This window comes from Colius striatus, chromosome 2 (genome assembly GCF_028858725.1).
Source record: "Colius striatus isolate bColStr4 chromosome 2, bColStr4.1.hap1, whole genome shotgun sequence".
Lineage (NCBI taxonomy): Eukaryota > Metazoa > Chordata > Aves > Coliiformes > Coliidae > Colius > Colius striatus.
In genome coordinates this window covers 76,948,103-76,960,822 of record NC_084760.1, presented here as the reverse complement: position 1 = coordinate 76,960,822, position 12,720 = coordinate 76,948,103, and the positions used below count along the sequence as shown (strand labels likewise).

General features: G+C 37.0%; 1 protein-coding gene across 5 annotated transcripts in view; it reads right to left on the bottom strand.

Annotated features, from left to right (window-relative positions):
- BIRC6 (baculoviral IAP repeat containing 6) overlaps positions 1–12,720 on the bottom strand; it is a 178,083-nt gene that overhangs the window by 133,528 nt on the left and 31,835 nt on the right. For all 5 annotated transcript variants that reach the window (XM_061991164.1, XM_061991166.1, XM_061991168.1 and 2 more), the window contains exons 11-14: positions 12,276–12,425; positions 7,817–8,042; positions 4,057–4,217; positions 285–416 (exon numbers count right to left, since the gene is read on the bottom strand). In XM_061991164.1, coding sequence (XP_061847148.1) covers positions 285–416; positions 4,057–4,217; positions 7,817–8,042; positions 12,276–12,425 — 669 coding nt within the window. The remainder of the gene's footprint in view (positions 1–284; positions 417–4,056; positions 4,218–7,816; positions 8,043–12,275; positions 12,426–12,720) is intronic.

Sequence of the window (12,720 nt, the reverse complement as noted above, 5' to 3'; positions counted from 1 at the left end):
AGTCAGAAAGCTGCCATATCAATCCACTTTATGTCTAAATTCAAATAAATAAACTGCTTTTAAGCATAAAAAATGTCCAGTATGGAATTTTTTGTGTGTTTATGTTAAAACTTTTAACTCATACAGTAAATGGATCAGTAAGAAAGGGATCAATGAAAAGGGTTGAGAAAGTAGCCTGTTTGAAGTGGCTGCGAAATTTTTGCAGATAAATTTTGTTTTTAATGATACACTGGAAAAGAAAGCTCATCTTTTAAACCAAGTATAATATGATAAACACAACTTACATTGTGGTTCCTCTACATCCATATACTGCATTTCTTCGTTGAATTCAACCAGTCCGGGTTTTCCATTTCTCTCCACTTCAATATTATGAGCTGGAGATAGAGGAAATGTGATCTGTCTATCTACTGCTGCTTCTGAAAATAAAAATATTAAGACTCCATAAACATTGCCTAAGGCTCACAGAAAACAATAACAGTATTTTTCATAGCAAATGTATCAGCTTTCTGCCCAAAACACTATTTCTAATAGATAAACCATAAATATACAAAGGCATGTTTTTCGTATTAGGATAGCAATGGAAGTTGCAGCAAATAGTGAAAAAATATTTCTTTGAATGATCTGTAAACAGCCTGTTTTGCTTTGACACTGTCCACATTATTTTCTCCTAATAATCAACCGTAGGCTACTACTAAGCATTGTGGTACTGAAAGTCTAATCACTTAAACTGAAAATAACCAAATTGCTCCTGCAGAATATCAAACATTATTTTGATAATACTTTAATACAGTTTTTTTCAATTAAATGGTTGTCATGATTCATAGTTCACTGTATATGCTTCTTGTTCATTTGCTCTTCATCTAACTGCCAGATCAAAAGAATTAGTTCCAAACCGGAAGAATTATGCTTCTGGTCTTCCCGTTATCACATACTATGTATTTAACTGGTTCCAGTGTTTCTGTCATACAAAAAATGACTGAATAAACTCTCCCCTACTCTTCCTTAGGACTCATTATGTTAAAATTCCAGTTCTTTTCCCTCCCTATGGAATATTTTAGTCAACATCCAGCACAGATACAAGTTACCTAGGCTTGTCCTCTCTTCTAAAGAAATCACTAGTGTCTCTTATTGATCCAATAGTGCATAAAAAAGGTAAATGGTACTGACATCCTTTTCCAAAACCCAAGAAAAAAAGGGTAGAAAACAACTTCAATGCAGTTAACACTTGAGAGAATGCTGGTTAGTTTCAAAAAGAAAAAAAAAACCCAAACTTCTTGCCAAGTTTGTCTTGCAGGTTCTTTTATATCCCCTAGCCTCTCCCAGACTGCCTGTGTACACACTGGCCCTCCAGTGCATGCTTTCTCCACGCTATCCGTAACAGAGAAGAAGTCAATTCCACTCCATTGCAAATAAGGAAGTGAAATGTCACTTTCTGGAAGAGCTCTATCATATCTTGTGATTGGTACGCTGTACTGTTGTCCTGGTTTAGCCAGGAGCAGCTTTTGGCTTGGTAACAGGGGGAGCGGGTTGCAGTGAAGACCCTCCCCCGGCTCCTAGGTTCAGACCCACCTCCGGCCCGGCTGGGCCAATCTGGCGCCTCTGCGATCACTGTTTAGGGAACGGGAATTTGAAATGCGAGTCGGGAGGTGGAGAGTGATACAAGATGGAGGCCACCACGCGGACCCTTCAGCCAGAGAAGGAGGAAGGAACGAGAAGCAGTAGACCGGAGACCCCTCTGCAAGCCGTGGCGAGAATACAAGCTGTGCCCCTGAAACCTATGGAGATTCGTGGCAAGACTGAGAGCCACCAACAGCTCCGTGTGGGTGAGCCCGGACGGGCGAGGGACTGTGTGGGGAGATGGCCATGGCCCAGGCCGTGCTGGAGAGCCTGCGCGCCGCAGAGCAGCCCCACACGAGAGGCAGAGAGGAGCTGCAGCCTTTGGAATAAGTGGGCATCGGAGCAGCCCGTGCAAGTGTGCCATGCTTGTGAGTTACCCCACGGACTTGCAGGGAGGACTGGTGTGGAGTTCACCCGTCCTGAGGAGGGACAAACGGCAGAAGCTCTCGGAAACCGACTGACTGAACCCCCCACTGCCTGCCCCCCCGAACCGTTCAGGGGGGGGGCAAGGTAAAAACACCGGGATCAGGGCTCTGAACCCGGGAAGAGGGGAGGGGTGGCAAGAAGGTGTTCTTAAAAAGGCTGGTTGGACTCTCCATTGATGTATTACTCTGGGTTGTTTCATTTTGGTTATGTTTTGGTTGATTTTGCATTAAATTATTTTCTGTTTTCTTCCCCAAAACCGAGTAGCCTGGTCTGTTTTGTCCTGAACCTTAAGCGGCAATTAAGCCCTCCCTGCCCTCGAGCAATCCTCAGCCTCTTCGGTACTCGAGGCTAATCGTGGCCTTTGTTCCCTGATGGGCCTAAACCACGACAACTGTAAAGCATCCAGAGAAAGCTCTGCATATCTATTTCACAGCCAAATCTACTCTCTTCAAAGAATTACTAACTAACGGAACCAGAATCAGAAATTTTTAAAACTGAAACATTAAGGAAAAAAGTTCAGCTTTTCTTCTACTGTTTTATCTTGCAGGTGAACACTTTCATATTAATTTTGACATTCAGATCTGGACTGAATTCTAAAATTCATGCTGAATACAAAGCAAGTTCCATTCAGAAAATCAACATGGACTAGCTGTCCTTTTTTTTTTGCTTTGATATAACAAAATTCTGCTCCATCTTAAAATAAAGGGTTTAGTTCAGAACCTGCAACACTACCTGTTGACGGCTGTCCTGCAGTCACAGCTAGCACTTGTGCTAAAATTCTTAAACCACTTTGTATCCTAAAAGAACATGCTTTTCTCCAAGAATATTACTCTGACAGAATATTTCTTCCTTGGAAAACCGCTAGTTTATAGGATTTCTTTATGGATCATCTCCAGCATGCTTTTTTTCTTGTTAAACACTGGGGGATGCTACAGAATGAGAAGCTGCATGAAAGCATGTCAATGATCTTTGGCATGTCTATATTCCTTTTCATAACTGACAGCTTTTTTACCCTTGTTTAAGTGGGGTGCTCTTACTTAGCACTTAGGAAATAAAGAAAAAAAAAAAGCTTTTGTAATCATGCTTGCTGCTCTCCCCAACACTATTCATATACAGCAGCCAATTTAATAATATCTGGCAGCAAGATTTCTCTGAAATACTGAGTTCATAGAAGCTTTTCAAAAAGAGGTGCCCAGATAAAGATAACCAATTAATGCCTCAATAAAAGGAAGTGCTGCATGTAATACCTTCAATGTCTAGCAAACAGGGCAGCAGGACATGCAATGAACATTCTCACCACAGGAAAATCCCAATGGAGGCACACTCTTCCACAGCAAAAAAGTGACTTTTCAATTTATGCTACCCCCTCATAGGTTCCCTGAGAGCTAGTAAGATGCAGAGTCCAACTAGAGGCCTTCTCAAGGTAAGAGCATTCATAACTTTGGTCTACCTTCTCAAAGCTGCAAGGAACAAAAGGTGAAATCATACTGCAGCTTTCATGTAGCTTAGTTAATGAGCCTGACGATGAGAGACTTCACAAGGAAGCCAGGTTTTATCTACTGCCATCAAAAAAAGCCTTGCTATTTTCTGTTATGCATCCAAGAGGCATTGGCGAATAATTTCCTTCTGTGACTTGGAATAATTTAGTGTAACTTTTTAAAATATGTCAAGAACTTAAGAGGATTATTTGTTTCATCAGTCAATCTCTAGAATGATTTGCAATTGACAATGTTTTTTAATGACTGTAGCATTCAAGTAGTACAGAATAATAATTCAGTTGAACCTATTTGAACTATACATTTTTATTTTGAAACTGTGTACCCAGTTTGTTTCCCCAACTGACATTCAAACATGGTAAGTGAAAACAGACCATGATGCTGAGAAATAGAATAAAATGGAAATAAGTGAAGCTGAAATATTTACACCACTTTAACCAATTCTTATATACATCACAAAGAATAATGAGTCTGAGAAAAGGAAAAATATTCTGAAAGATCTTAAGTTCTTCCTTACCATTGACTTTCCCTAAGCCTGGAGCTTTGTTTTTCAGTAAAGTCACTTGAATCTGGGGAATATTTGTGATGTTTGAATTCAAAACAAATTTGAAGTCCACATGTCCAACCATACAGGCTTTTGGTAGAACAAGTTCAAAGACATGCTCATCCCAGCTGTTGCTGTCAGGAAAAAAAAAAAAAGGACAAAGACCCAGTATTAAGAGAAAATTCAAAGCAAGCAGTCAGCATTACCCAGTGGATTATCCATCTATGCACACTTTTTTAAAAAGCAAGGAAAACTTATTTTGTGGTAGTTGATATGCACATGAATTTCTGAAGAAAGTCTTTCCATGCTGGCAGTTAACCACATTCATTTTGTGAAGAACACATTAAAAGCTAATTGATAAGAGTGGGTGAATCGATGTTCAGATAAAAGTAGCAGTGAAAAAGATTTCCTTTTACTTTCATTGCAGTACTGTTTCCATATTATTATAATTACTAGTTACCTATTTCTAGAAAAAAAGCAATGAGGGAAAACAAAGAAACAAAATCACTAGAGGGATCTACCAACCATTGACGCATATGAAAGCATGATAGCAACTACAAGTCTCTTAAGTTATCTTTCTCCATTGCTAACTGTTAAACAATGCCACTTTCCAGTGGTACAATAGCTGCATGTGGCAAACTCAAAATACCAGTTTAAAATTATTTTAATACATTTTATAATATATACAGGATGAGAAGTGCTTCACACAGGTGCACACTCAGAAGTCTATGCTGTGCAAAATGGGTGCAGTTTTCTTTTAATGAGTCATCTTTTTCTTTTGAAGCCAACTTTGGTTTTCACAGAAAACGGAAACCTATGATAATAAGTTCTCCTCAACAATTTGTTCCATAGTTTGATATTGCTAAGGTTTGCAAAAATAGTTCAGAGTAATTCAATTAAAACAAATCATGTGTCAACCGTCACATTTGTATGTTTTAAAAATAACTGCACTCCCTTACCTCCTCAATTAATCAGTAAATATTTTTTTAAATGTACTAACTTCCATAGCCTGTCATTATTTAATTTTATAACTGAGAATACTAATAAACTGAATGCATTGCTATAAATATTGCTGAGACTGTTTTTGAATATCTAAATTACAAAAAGGTATTTTAAATAAAAAATATGCTACACGTCAAGTATTGTGTAGAACATCATTTTAAAATATATTAATGATTGGTACAAATACTTTTTTTTACAGTAATATCCTTGAAGGTCATATCTCCCTCAGGCACTTACAATGGATTCCAGGTACAGATAATGAAATGGTACACCAGCTTTTCAGACCAAGCAACAGAAAAGCAGTGGTTTTGGGACGAAAGATGGACCAAAGAGAGTTTGTGGTTATGACCTAAGAAACAACTGTAAAGAATTTTCAGCTAATTGCTCAAACAACTAAAGTAAATACAATATATTAAAAATGTATCCTATAGCTCCAGGGCAAAAAAACAACTCTATTTTAAAATGTACACTAAAAACAATGATTCACTCATACCTTTCCTCTAGCTTGGAGGATATGTAGCCCAGTGCAAAACAGGGTGAGGTTTGGGAGTGCTTTTTTATATCTGAGTATTTCTACTCTTGTCATGCAAATCATGGACTCAATAAGATATTCAAGGAAACACACTATCTGAAAGATCTAATATTCAGAAAGTAAAATTCTGCTCATCCAGTTTAAGTTAAAGATCTGGTAGACAAACAGAAATAAGTAATAAACCTATCTGTGTGCAGTAGACTTTTGTAGTCTGTGTGTTGCATATGATGCATCCTGCATACCAAATTACAACTGTTACTTGTCTACTCCAGAAATCTATTTTTTGACAAGATTCAGCAGCAGAACATTTCAATTAACACTGAAGAGAAATACTGACATTTAGGTAATTCGTAAGGTAAAACAGACTCTGATTTTTCTGTTTCTTTGTTACACAGCCTTTGTAATGTAACAAAGTAGGACTGAAAGAACCCAAGTGTAACATGACACTGGTCCCTAAAATACATTTACAGGATTATCTCTTATCTATTTGAGAAACAGAAGAATTATCATATCAAATTCCATTACTCATCCATCTATCCCTATCTTGATACAAATCACTATGACACACTTAACAAGGAGATAAAAGAAATCTCTTAAGTACAAACAAAATAATCCAGAAATCAGAAAGTTTCCTCCCAGATAACTTTTAATTAAGAGCTAATATGGCTCTCAATCATCAAACTGTATATTTTACCCTATGAACAAAGAGACTGTAATTTAATCGTTTTTGTCATGAGTCATTTAGCAGCTGTCAAAGATTTCCAGTACTAAACCAAAACTTTAACTCTTTATATTCCCATTTTAAGTTGCAGCAGACATAATTCTTTTCCTCTAATGAAACAATATTCATAAGATAATGTTCCACCTATCACCTTCCAATTAACAGCTATTACCTTCACTGTTTGCCTCCTTTTATCTTCCTTGTGGTAGCCTTTTACTTTTTGTCTATTGCTGAGTACATTAGATAAATATTTTTAACTGGAAGTTATTTTGCTAGGAATTACCTCCTTTACATTTGTTACACACAGAATATTTTACTTACACAAAGCAAAATCACAAGATAAAGGTTTTAAACACTGAAAGTTTTTAACCGTAGCTGATGAGCACTTAATTCAAGTTCATGTCGTGTTAGTTGTCAGCCCTGGCAATATCTCCAATTACTACCTTCCAGACCTGTTTTTCACCTACAATGCTTCATTATCTCATGCTAGCTTTTGCTTATTTATGCAACAAGCCTTTTTTTCCCCACATATGATCTCTATCTCCCTGAGCGTCCTTTGGCTATTTCATTCCTTCCACTTTATGGGCATTTAGATTTTACATTACTATCCAAATTTTTTACATCAGTGGGACAAAAGTGCAACAACCTGACACAAAATATCTTGTGGTGCCTTACTATGGATATCCTTTAATAAACACACAACAAGATTGACAGATATATTTTGGCTTTCCAAGTATTTTTCAGAAAAACTATGCAAAGTGACTTCAGGTACCAACACTTTAAGCAACTCTTCAAGGAAACTGCAACACTGCTGTTCTAGTCTTTAGCATCTCAGAGGAATTTGAAGTTCTGATGCCACGTATTTAAACCTAAGTACTGCACATGCCATGTCAGTGCAGTGCACCTCAATGAAAATACTGGCTAAATTTTAGCATGAATAGGGCTCTATACTGGCTTAAGTAAATGTCTTGTGTAGAAAGATTTAACTTGACATGAACAGATGTAAATCCAGATTATGTCTTCACATTTTACAATAAATTACAATACAATTTCATTTAGCACAACTAATTAGTCATACTGGCACGTGCAGCTTGCATCTCCCAATTAACACACATTCTTATACATATACATATTCTTAGTAAGGTGAATCAGACTTTTATAGAAGCAGTCAAGAATATCTGTAACTGACTAATGTACTTGTCTCATTATACAATGAAATGGCAACATCTGGTAAATAAAAAAGCACGATTTCAAAATGTGACTTTTCCATTTATTTCAACATCTACTAAGACTACTCTGGCAATCTCACAAAGACCTACAATACAAAGTACTAAACACATATTATTATCTTTGAAAGTACAAATTCTTAAATGTGCACAGTACTTAAAACACTTAAATTGCATGAAATGTGATGATACCAGCTATATGAACTAGTTAGGCAACATACATGATTCCTTCTGCACCATTACCCTACCTACCTGTCTGTCTGTAGCTTCCACGTTCGAGTATGCTGAGCTGCATCCCCATGGTGCTGCTGATGCAAATGCTGAGGATGCCGCCTCTGCTGTTGCTCTTGCTGGACTTCCACCCAACATGGAGGGACGGTGGCTGAAAAACGTGGTGTTAAGGTCTCAAAACGGGTCAGTTCCACCAGGGCTGTCAGTGTTTCAAGGGAAAATGGCTGGTCCACCAAAAGATCAACTCCTGAATAATTACAAACATACATGAATTACTACATAGATTTTTTTTCCAGAAAATCCTATAAACAGTTTGAATTCTAGCCTGACTGCTATAGGTGAAATTAACTACATGTTATGAAATTTCTAAAAAAAACCCCAAAATCTTCCAACCAAACGAACAAAAACCAGAGGACAACAACAAAAACAAACACAATGAAGCAACCAAACAACCCTGGCCTTGAAGCCAATATCCTTTGTAGGCAGCTCATTCAGAATAAATTTTCTAAGTACTTAGAGCGCTGAACATACTGTCTGAACATAGCATCAGGAAAAAGTAATTAACCAGCTACACTCTCATGATGTAAAGCTGATGAAAACGTTTTATTTTTAAATACCTCTATTGACTGAGATGACAAAAAGAAGGAAGTTTTATATTTCATGAAAACAGACATAAGGAATTAATATACAATTTGCACCTGCTTATCAATGTAGACTCGTTTTATGGTGGATTACTAGAAAGTTTTGGAAGGCTCCCAATGTAGCTTAAAAGAGGAATAAGTGAAAAACAAGCATCATTTATGTAAGGCACTTAAAAGACATTGGGCCTAGGTAAGTATTTTGTCTTCACATTCTCATACTGAGGAAACAAGTATATTAACTGTAGTACTGCAAATTATCCCAGGGAGACAAACAACTAAAGAAATATTACAAAAGAACCCTAAAACCAAAAATCTTTTACTTGTGAAAGTAAAGACGGTTTTCAAAAGGAGAAAGTCTGCTACCTGAATACTACTGTCACCACTCAAGGGTGGGGTGTGGAGTGTTTGGTAAACTCACCAACACCAATACCATGCCCCAGTGAAGTCTGAACCTAGAGACTATTTTGCAAAGCAAGCCAGGTTGAAAACAGAACAACAACATGATTACATCCTCCAGCTTGAGAGCAGAAAGGCACATGCAATTCCTCCTGAAAAGCAGCAAAGCTCAAGATCAGATACCCAGGGTCTGGCAAAAAAATCACTCTCATTGCTACAATTGCTATTTCCTGCTAGGAAGCACGAAAATCCTGGAAAGATTAGAAACAATTAGAAATTTAATCTCATAATACAGCAAACGTCTCCCTTTTTTTATTGCCAAATGTGAATATCATTTGCTAGATGATTGTGCAACGACAAGTGAGATTGTAGCCCAAAGTGTGCAGGAATTCCATCTTTGAGTAGGCTGGACTTTTTTCTGCTTCGTTATCCCTCAATCCTCCAACAGGAACAATTACAAATTCAGAGTATTCAGAGCAACTACATGCAACATGGTGTCAACCCCTAAAACTGAAAAATAAAGGACTTAACTCACTATTACAGTGTAACAAAAATCACATAATTGGGCAAAAGAAGCAAACTGTACTTGACAGCACTGGAAAGTTATAACAAACTGAAGTTCTAAAAGAAAACTTGAAAAAAAGGTTTTAAATTGGTCAGGAAAAATAGGGTTTTTTAGTTCTCTTCTAAAAAATCATTACTTTCAATAATTTCACAACAAAAAAACAATCCTCTGCTCCTTAAAAGGAAAAAGTATTTTTAACCTAAACTAGGTTTTGGAATTCAGGAAACTCCTTCCAAAACAATACCATTTAAAATTTATCCAAGTTGTAAATGCTGGCTAAAAAGTTAAATTTAAGAAATGCATTTCAGAATGTCAACAACAGAAAAATTAACATGTGGACAAATCCCTTAATATATAGGAACAACACAGGCATAAAAGCTTGTGCTTGTTGCTGTGGTTTCTATCCTGACTACAGTATCTTTTACCTACAGTTTCAGTGGACAAAGTGATTCATAAAAACACCCTGCTGTTGCCTGCCATCAGCTATGAACGAGACTGATCAGGTGTTCATGCTCAGCAAGGACTGCCTATGAGTTCATTTCCCCAAACAGAAAGCTATGTCTCTGTCTGAGAAACATGCAAGACAAGTGCAGAAAAAAACGTAATTTTTTCTGCTGTTGAGTACCTTGATTAAAAAAACACTGATGTTATAAGTGTTGGGGGCAATGTCTGATCTGTACACACGCTGACAGCTTTGTTACTTTGAAAATGTTTCCAAAGTCCTAGCAACCATTTACACATTACATGCTAAGAATCCAGCATTACTGACTCCAGTATGCCTAACCCACACAGTTCAGACTAAGAGCTTTGCAGTCCCCATTTGTTTTCAACTCTTCCTCCAAGTTCCCACATTTCAGCACTGGCTTTCTATGGCTATTAAGGTTCCCACAGCTTTATGTGGCTCAGTTTTGTGCCACAGCAGAACAATACTCTTATTTATCTGATCATTATCGTGTTTCTGACAATAGTTTGGAAATCACTGCAGACCAAGATGAAGCAATACTACACTTTTTGAATTATATGACTACTTAAAAGAAGACCTCAAGCTTTTGGACAATCTGAAGATACAGTTACTTTGAAGTCTTTACATAAGTAAATCCCATTCTTCTTCCAACAAGCCATGTTCAGGCCTATACTGAAAGCAGTACGGGGAGAAGAAAAAAATAAAAAAAACCCAAGAAAACCCAAAAAAACTGACAGTAATAATCATCAATTTGATTAATTAGATTACTAGAAGTTACCATTTAACTAGATTGTCATTTAAATCTGATGCTAAGCTACTGTACAGGGAACACATATATTGAAGCATATCTACAAATACTTAATTCATATTCTCTTTATTGTTTTACTTGCCATTACCAGAAGAAGAAAGATTCTTCCCTTCATGTATGTACAATGGTTTACTACCTAGCAGTTTTCCAACTTCACAAATGGTTCCTTTGGTGAAAAAGGAGGAGCAGGAGAAATTCAGTCCTCAAAGCAGAGAAGACAGCAACTGCTGTACTGCTGCTGATAAATAATGCTATGACAAAAAGTCTCTTGTCTTTTCCTTTTCTGACTGTCTCTTGTGGAATAAAATCAGGGGTCACATGAATATAATACAACATAACTTGAAGTGTTAAAAGGCTGGCAGCAAGCAGGTGCTTGGGAAGAAAGTCAGCAAGAAGCCTATTGACCAAAGATGTCATGATCCAAAATGGTTTGTGTACTGTCACTTTGTGCTCTCCCAGCTTTTTTTGGTATGCAATTGCAGGCAAAAGACATCCACCACCATGCACACACAAAATTAACATAATTTCTTTGGAATAGTCGTAACCACACAAATGGGTTTTTTTCTATCATACCATTGCTTTATTTTCATGCTTTGTACTCTTTATTTTTACATTTTAAATTCTAGATGATCTATTCCCAGTATATCCCTATTTCTGCCCCAACAAACATAACCAAAATCTCCGAACTCCAACCACGCTAAAATAATTGTCTTGTGTCTCTATCTTCAACAACTGCAGGTTAAAACAAAATTAAAACCATAATACTTTCACAGTTCTTTCATAAACAATTCCCTTTAAAACTCAAAACAAGACTACAAATGTATATACACACACATGCTTTAAAAACCTTAGCATGATTCAACCAGTAAAATTAGATCTGTTTTTAAGTTTTAGTAGCACATTATCTACACTAAAGCATCTTTGGCAAGGGATGAAGACTGAAGGACCCACAAAGGAGCTCCCATAACTTGCACACTTACTGTTCTCCCTTACAAGCAGGAGTTATCCCTCACATTTTTCCCCTTCTACCTGACTACAAAAGGAATAACCTTCTCGCCTAACTATTTTACTTAAGCCGTTCAAGATACTAAAAGGCATTAAACCGGTTACAGGACTGTTATATGAGAACTGCAGTAAAGACAAGACCTAAATATGTTTATGGTAAAATAGAAATTGGACTATCAGAAACAATTCTTTCCTGCTGTCTCAGGGCAAATAACCTTTCCAGGAAGGAAACTAGTACGTTAGCAGAATTTCAGCATAGCTCAACCCAGACAAATTGCTAAACACAAAAATCCAAGAGCTCACATAATAAGCTTAATTTAGCAACACCAACCGCACAGCTCAAAGTATAAAGCACAGTAGTTTCATTGTGTGCAACAATACCTGTTGAACACATATTTTGTAAAGTCTTATTAAGTAGAGCTGTATAGCTTCTGCACAAAACTTTAAGGCAATTTTACACAATGAACACATTATTTTAATTCCCATTAAAGAGCTCAAGTCTATTTAAACCCTGATGGAAGCTCAGTGTCTGTACAATATGCAACTTCCAACTATTACACAAGTGTTTTCACTTGCAATACATTTACACATGTGCAATTTACCTGTAATGCCTGGACTAGAAGGGTTAGATAAGGGCTTGGTGCCTTCTGATGACTGGTCCACGCTTTTGGAAAGGGATCCATCTACAAGTATATCAGCTTCATCTATGTCATCACAGGTCCCTCCAATCTGAAGGAAATGAAGTTCTCCACCTAAAATCACCACCAACAATGAAGGAAAAAAGTTTAGACAGGCATACAGCTAAATTCCACCCATGAGACAGGCTTGCAGTTGAAGTAGTGCATAATTATGACTGCAATTATGCAGGACCTGAAATCCGTACAATTATACAAGAATACTCATTTTCCTCTACTGCTACAGTTGTTTTCAGGGCAAATGCAAAACGGAATTTAAAAAAAAATTGATCTAGTTGTGAATGGCATCAACAGAAAAAAAAAAAGTTGGGGGGGAGGGTTAAAAGGTAATTAACATGGAAAACTCAACAGG